Source organism: Mastomys coucha, chromosome X (assembly GCF_008632895.1).
Source record: "Mastomys coucha isolate ucsf_1 chromosome X, UCSF_Mcou_1, whole genome shotgun sequence".
NCBI lineage: Eukaryota > Metazoa > Chordata > Mammalia > Rodentia > Muridae > Mastomys > Mastomys coucha.
In genome coordinates this window covers 2094472-2101938 of record NC_045030.1, presented here as the reverse complement: position 1 = coordinate 2101938, position 7467 = coordinate 2094472, and the positions used below count along the sequence as shown (strand labels likewise).

At 44.4% G+C, this 7467-nt stretch overlaps 1 protein-coding gene across 1 annotated transcript in view; it reads right to left on the bottom strand.

The window, feature by feature from the left end:
• Gpkow (G-patch domain and KOW motifs) overlaps positions 1 to 6667 on the bottom strand; it is a 10606-nt gene extending 3939 nt beyond the window's left edge. The window contains exons 1-5 of the mRNA XM_031387743.1: positions 6512 to 6667; positions 6286 to 6410; positions 3158 to 3267; positions 2146 to 2359; positions 148 to 280 (exon numbers count right to left, since the gene is read on the bottom strand). Of these exons, the coding sequence (XP_031243603.1) occupies positions 148 to 280; positions 2146 to 2359; positions 3158 to 3267; positions 6286 to 6410; positions 6512 to 6557 (628 nt within the window). The 5' untranslated portion in view covers positions 6558 to 6667. The remainder of the gene's footprint in view (positions 1 to 147; positions 281 to 2145; positions 2360 to 3157; positions 3268 to 6285; positions 6411 to 6511) is intronic.
• Positions 6668 to 7467: the final 800 nt, after the last annotated feature.

Here is a 7467-nt window from a genome sequence, read left to right as displayed (position 1 = left end):
CTGGTAGGCAGCAGAAGCGCCGCACACTCTTGTCCCCTCTCATCCCTGACCTCTGACTGGAAGTCACACAGTGCCCTTTCTCCTTAAGAATCTGGAGAGCCTGCCTGTCTCCATGCTTCTCTAAGTCTCTAGCTCTAAGAGACTCACCTGGCTTCGAGGTGTGGCTATCAAACTCCTGCTGGGAAACAGGCCGCAGGCAATATTCACTGACATACACAATTCGGTTGCTCACTGCCAACTGAACAATGGCCCGTACATTGTCAGGATCTAGGCCTTCTACCTAAGGAGGGAGGGAAAAGTCAGAGGGTGAATGGACTACTGCTGCAAGGCCTAGAATATCTAGCCCTTACCTCCACTAAGCAAGGGCTCGGGCTCTCCCTCCCCTCACCCCCTCTCTCTTTGAGCAGGCTATGACCTTGCATTTGTTTGTTTTCAAATAGGAGTTTTCCTAGGTAGCCATGTCTGGCCAATAACTCAAGAGATCCACCAGTCTTTGAGTGCTGTGACTCAAGGTGTACACCACTATGCCCAAACATACGCTGTGACCTTTAGTGATTAGGACCAAGCATAGTTTCTGTGTCTCTTCTCCCAAACCATGACTCCTGAGAAGGGGGACCAGGTATATGTTTCTGTGTCTCCCTTAGCAAACTATAAAACGAAGACTTGCATGTATATGTAGTATACATGCATATACCCGCATTTTGTGTGGTGTGTGTACATGTGTGTGAAGGACGGATGTTGACAGCAGGTATCTTCCTTAAATGTACATTACCTAATGCTTTTTCCTTTTTTTTTTTTTGAAACTATGTAGATGTAGATAGCCCAGGCTAGCCTGGAACTCACTCTATTAGCAGGCTGTCTTCAAAGTTACAGAGATCTATCTGCCTTTGCCTTTTAAGTGCTGGGATTAAAAATGTGAACCACCTTACTTCTTTGAAATTTTTATTTATGTGTGAGCATGTTTTTGCCTGCATGTATGTGTCTGTACACCTGTTACATGCATGTCTGGTGTCTGTTGAGTCCAGAAGAGGGTGTTGGATCTCCTGGGACCGGACAGTTGTGAACTGTATGCAGTGCTGGTGCTAGAAATTGAACCCAGGTCCTCTGGAAGAGCAGCAAGTACTCTTAACTGCTGAGCCATTTCTCCAGTCCCCACCACCTACTGATTCAGCTATGCTGGCTAGCCAATGAGCCACAGAGAGTCACCTCAAGTCTCTACTCCCCAGCTTGGCTTTTCTGTGGTGCTGGGGATCCAAACTCATGTCCTCATGCTTGCATGCTAGTCAGGCACTTTTAGCTGAGACATCTCCCCAGCTTTCACTTTTTTCAAGACAGGGTCCAGGCCAGACTAGTATTTGTCATGTATCACAGGTTGTACTTAAACTTGCAGCAATTCTCCTGCTGGAGTTGCTTAGGTACTGGGTTTGCATGCTTTCTTCAGCTTCAATACTTAAGTTTCATGGAAGTTGTGGGATATGGTATTTTCTCCCTTGTGCTTGAGAACTGAGGCTCAAATAAGCCTTGCAATTGCCACACTTTCCTGGATTTTACATAGGCTCTGGGGGTCTTCAAGCTTGTGTATGAAGCACTTCTCCACTGAACTATCTCCCCCAGCCCCTTGTTTTTAGGACACAGGTTTTGCTAAATACTTGAAGGTGGTTTTGAACTCAATATAGTTTTATTTTTTCCTGTTAGGTGCCTCTTCCTACTTACTGAGCTAGATCCCTACTCCTTTAAAATAAATTTATTTATTTATTTATTTATTTATTTATTTATTTATTATATGTAAGTACACTGTAGCTGTCTTCAGATGCACCAGAAGAGGGCGTCAAATCTCATTACGGGTGGTTATGAGCCACCATGTGGTTGCTGGGATTTGAACTCATGACCTTCCAAAGAGCAGTCAGTGCTCTTCCCCACTGAGCCATCTCACCAGCCCTCCTTTAAAATTTTTATTTTACTTTAGACAATTGCTAGGCTGCCTCTGAATTTCCTATGTAACTCAAGCAGCTCTTGAATTTGTGATCTCCCTGCCTCAGTATATGGATTACAGGCATGTAGCATAACACCTGGCAGCCTTTCCTAACTACCATTCTTCCTCACTCCAGCTACCTGACATGGCTTCAGGAATGTGTTGTTTCTTACCTTCCCATAGAGGCCCCGGTAGGGGCCAGAAAGGACAACCACAGCTCCTCCATGTATCAGTCCTTGAGGTTGGTCTTCCTTATCTTTCTCAAGATCCCCATCTGATCCTGGTGGGTGGTGAGAGCCAGTGGAGGTCAAGGCCTGAGCCTCCATCAGGTTGGCACCCAGCCCTAAGCCCTTCGGCCTTGTAGAGTTGACTCGGGGCTTCACTACCCTGCAGAGAAAAATAGGCTTGTGGAAGTACAAGTCTCCAAGGTAAGCCTTCCAACATTCAAAACCACCTCAGAAATACTTGATTTCATTGTTGATTTACTTTTGTATGCTTGTGTACCATGACACACATGTGAAAATCGGAGAACTGCTTGGAGGTGGGTCTATTCTCTTTCAGCCACCTGAGTTCTGAGGTCATCAGGATTGCAGACAAGGGCCTTTACCTACCTAGCCATCTCACCAGCTCACATCTATATTTAATTACCTTTTCTGATATCATATAAGAACTTTTTGAGCTATAAAAATGCCAACTTTTCTTTTTCTGTGGTGTTAGAGGTCAAATCCAGGGGTTCAATGCATAAGCCTATTCTACCACTGAGCTTCACTTTCAGTCCCCCGCCCCCCAAATAGCAATTTCATTTAGTTTAACTAAATTAACTTGTTCCATATACTTTTATTACTCCTATCTACAAGGGCCAAGTTAGGTTTGTATAAACAAATCTACTAATATCTCTACAGAAGAAATCATATAATATGTATACAGAACTAGGAGAACAGTAAAGAATGTTCACTATCAATCACAGTCATATTTGGCTTACCAAATGACTTAGTAATTCTTTGGGATTTACAACTGCATTTTTCAGATGAGGAAATTGATCCATAAAGAGGACCTTAGTGTTTTGAAGGCAAATCTGAGGTTGTTTGCTTTTTGGTATAATGTTCTCCCTCACCACCTACATGGTTTTAGATTAAATGTAACTACAGGGGTCTTTTTTATACCCATGCCCCACAGCAAACTCACTGACTGAAAGTATTGCCGATGCCTTTGTCAGGTTTCCATCCCATGCCCTGCAACATGGCCAGCCCATAGGCCTCCACAGGGACTGCCTCATAGTTGGCTTCCTCTGGCACCTATTGGTCAGGCAGGAGAAGAGAGTCAGGTTTTGCTTGAGATGGGTCCTCTGTTTGCAGTGCATTTGCTGCCTGCCACTCATGGGATGACTTTTTCCAGCCCTGGCCCCTGAACAGACAGTTTGAAGGACAGTTTTCATTTCTTATCACTCCTCACTCTGCTCCTCCATCCTTGAGTCTTTCAGTAACAACAAAACCTTTTTGAGAATTATTTTATGCTATGTGTCTGAATGGTTTGCTTACATATATGTATGTCCATGATGTGTGTTGTGCTTGGTTTCAGTGGGAGGTCAGATGTGAGTATTTGATGTCCTGGAACTGGAAGTATGGATGGTTGTGAGCCATGTAGGTGCTGGGATTGAACATAGGCTCTCTACAAGAACAAGTGCTCTTAACTCTGAGCCATAGCTCTACTGCCCCTTCTTCCCCAGTTTGTTGTTTGAGACAGGCTCTCACTATGTAGTGCTGGCTGTTCTGGAGCTCTATGTTGATCAGACAGGCTGGCTTTAAACTCAGAGATCACCCTGCCCCTGTCTCCTAAGTGCTGGGATTAAAGACATGAACCACCACACCCAGCTTCAAGAAATATTCACATGCTTTCAAAAAAATTTTAAAGGACCTATTCTGTGGAAAGTGCTACTTTATTTAGGTGCCAAGGATAAGGAACTAATAAAATGGAAAACCTCTGTTGGGGCTATGTTCTGGTTATCAAGACATACAATAAATCAAGTTCTCAAAACATGATACATCAAGTGGTGACACATTTAAAAATAAAGTAGCGCTGTCCAGTAGGCCCAGCTATGTATGAGGTGAGGGAGGAGTCTAGCTTAAACCCAAGAATTTGAAACCAGCTTGGGCAACATGCTGGGACCGCCTCCCCCCCAATCTCAAAACCAACCCCAAACTCAAAAAATACCTGGCTAAGGAATTCAAAGGGAGATGGGAGCCACCAACATAACATTTAATCAGATAAATGATAAAAGATAGAAGAACGGAGGAGGATGTGAGAAGACTGCTCAAACAGACTGGGTTGTAAAAATAAAGGCCATACTTGGGAGGTGGGAGCTCAAGGCCAGCCTGAGCTACACAGTGAAACCCTGCCTCAAAACACAAAGCAAACAAAAAAAGGGCCTGCAGTAAGGTAAGACTTTGTATGTATGGTTAAGAACCATGAAAATAAACAGGAAAGGTGGAAGCAGAGATGGTATGAAATTAATGAGGAGATCTGGAAAAGAGTCATGGGACCAAGAGTCACATAGGAGCCCCATGAGAAACTTAGTCCAGATGCTGCCTCTGCCAAGATGCTAATAATGTGGATGACTAAGAAGCTATGTGCTTCTGGATCTACTGAAGTGGAGATGATGAGGTTGGACTGATAGGCTACATGCAGAATATGAAATAAAAAGGGAAGTCAAGGATTGGCTCCAAGGATTTTTAAGCTGAGAGGAAGGATGGCTAGACTGTGGTCATCTGAGATGTAGACTGTGTGGAGGCTTGGAGATGGGGAAATTAGGGAGATGAAGTCAAGGCTGCAACAGGATAAAATGAAGTATAGGCAAGAAGTATAGCTCAATAACAGGCATTTTAGCACAGGGAAGGTCCTGGGTTCCAATCAAAGCATGGAAAGAACTAAGAACAAAATGAATTTTGTTGTTGTTGTTGTTGTTGTTTTTTTGTTTTTGTTTTTTTTTTAAGAGAGACAAAGTGGGATGTAGTTTGCACGCCTTTAATCCCAGCACTTGGGAGTCAGAGGCAGGTGGATTTCTGAGTTCGAGGCCAGCCTGGTCTACAGAGTGAGTTCCAGGACAGTCAGGACTATACAGAGAAACCCTGTCTCGGAAAAAGTGGGGCAGACCACAAAGCCTGGTAAAAGTTGTAAGCATGAAGCTCAAGGTTATTTTTGGCAACAGAGTGAATTCAAGGCCAGCTTAGACTACATGAAACCAAAGCACATCAGAAGACTGAGACTAGCTCAGCTTTAAGAGAGGATGTACCACAAAAATTTTATGAATAAAAGCTAAAACACTAGCCAGGCATGGTGGCACATATCTTTAATCCCAGCACTCAGAAGGTAGAGGGAGGTGGATCTCTGTGGGTTTGAGGCTAGATGGGTCTACATAAGTGAGTCCAGGATGGCCAGAGGAGCTCTGCTACATAGAAAAACCCTGGGTCAAAAGGAAAAAAAATGCTAAAAAGCTAAGAAGCTGAACTCAAAACTTTGCTTCCACAAACACACTTTCCATCTCTTCTGCTGTCATTTCATTTCCAAATTACTCAGCACACTGCAAATTGACCCATGACAGTAATTTCCCTTAAGTGTGACTTTCTTGGGCTGTTGCTGCCATTAAGAGTACCCCCACTCTGATCGCTCTTCTCTCACTAAACTTCTCTCCTGCCAGCCCTCACTCCAGCCACTATGTATGTGTCCTTGCGACCTCTATTCTGGATTAGGCTACATCTTTCCTTCCCTACCTTCACTTCCTAGTCACTTTTGGTCAGGGCAGACAAAAGGGGACTCTGTTATAACCCTTGTCTGCTCAAGACATCCCCTTAGCTCTCACTTCACTCACAGGAAAAGACAGAAGTTTATCGTGTGATTCAGAAGGCCCTTTCTGATCTGGCCCCCTCTGCCTTCATCCACTGCCCAACCCCTCGTAATTCACTCAAATCCAGTAATAGGCTTCCTTAGTGTTCCTCAAGCTCTGCAGGCTAAAATCAGACCAAAGAAAGAAGGAAAGAGGAAACAGACAAATGTGCCTCCAAACAATACATACCCTCATGGCATTTGTATTTCCTGTCTACTTTGTTGTCTGCCTCATTCAGATAATCCCAGAATTTAAGTACATTTTAAAATACCCTGCTATGTAATTTGTTAATGTTTCTAATAAGGATGGAAGGAGGAAAGGCTAACTGGCAGGGCTTTAGGACACACATACACACTTTCCCTGCTATGTGCAAGGAGGCTAGGCAGAGAGGGTAGAGGGAATAGTGTAGGAGGGAGGCAAAGGGACAGCTCACTGTCTCAGCCTGAGGTTCGCTGTCTGATCCTTTCCCACTGGGAGTACATCCTTTCTGGATCATGGGGATAGTGAGCGTGGGGTCAACACCTGCATTCTCCCTCTCCTCCAGAGACTTCTTGGATTCTAAGGAAGAATGGGAGGGATCAATGAGGCCATACCCTATCCTTCCAAGGTCTTCCCCTTCTATCTGCACTGGGCAGAGCAAAGAGGAAGGTTTCACTCACCCTCGATGAGTTCCTTCACAGCCAGGGACAACACACCGTCTGACATCAACACAGTGCTAGTTTCTGAGGATGGCTTAGGGTTCTTGGACAGAGGTTGCCTGCCATTCTGGATCAAAGGGGCTTCTGGAGGGTTCACACTGATGTCAAGAGAGAAAAAAGATTGGGAAGGTAGACGTATTAAAAAGTAGAAATATCAGGCAGTGGTGACGAATGACTTTAATCCCAGCAGCACTCAGGAGGCAGAAGCAGGAGGATCTCTGAGTTTAAGGCCAGCCTGGTCTACAGGGTGAATTCCATGACAGCCAGGGCTACACAGAGAAACCCTGTCTTGACACCTCCTCCAAAGAAATAAAGTATAAATTATCAAGAAAGAAAGAAGGTTAAGAGACAAAGAAAATCAATTTCAATGGCCAGAAAGAAAAAATGAAACAAATATCAATGCCCAGCCCTATGGGCCATGTTCCACAGGTTACTATTCACAGGTCCATCATGGAGACATCTCATGATGTAGCTCAGTCAACCTGGTGCAATCTCCTAGTGCTGGAATTACAACCATGTATCATTTCTCTTCGTGGGCCCCAGCTTTGAATGTGTCTTGTGGGAATCATTCTTAGACCTTCAACCACAATGACTTACAAATCACCACCTTTAGTCCAGATTCTCCCCAGGTCGAGGGCCGCAAACCGCCTTTTAGAAGCCCCCCACTTAGGCCTTTCAGACCTTCGTTTCTTAATTATGCTGATGATGCCCCCCCAAGTTTGCCTCCCCAAACATGAATTTGCCTCGTTCTCCAAATCGGAGAAGTACCTATCATTTTCCCTCCTTTCCCTTTCTCAAAACACACACATCCTCAAGTCCCAACGACTTTTTCTCTGAGGCTTTTATAATCTGGTTCTCAGGCCCCATTTCACCCACCTAAGAAACCTCCCTCTTCTTGTCCTTAAATTATTATTGTC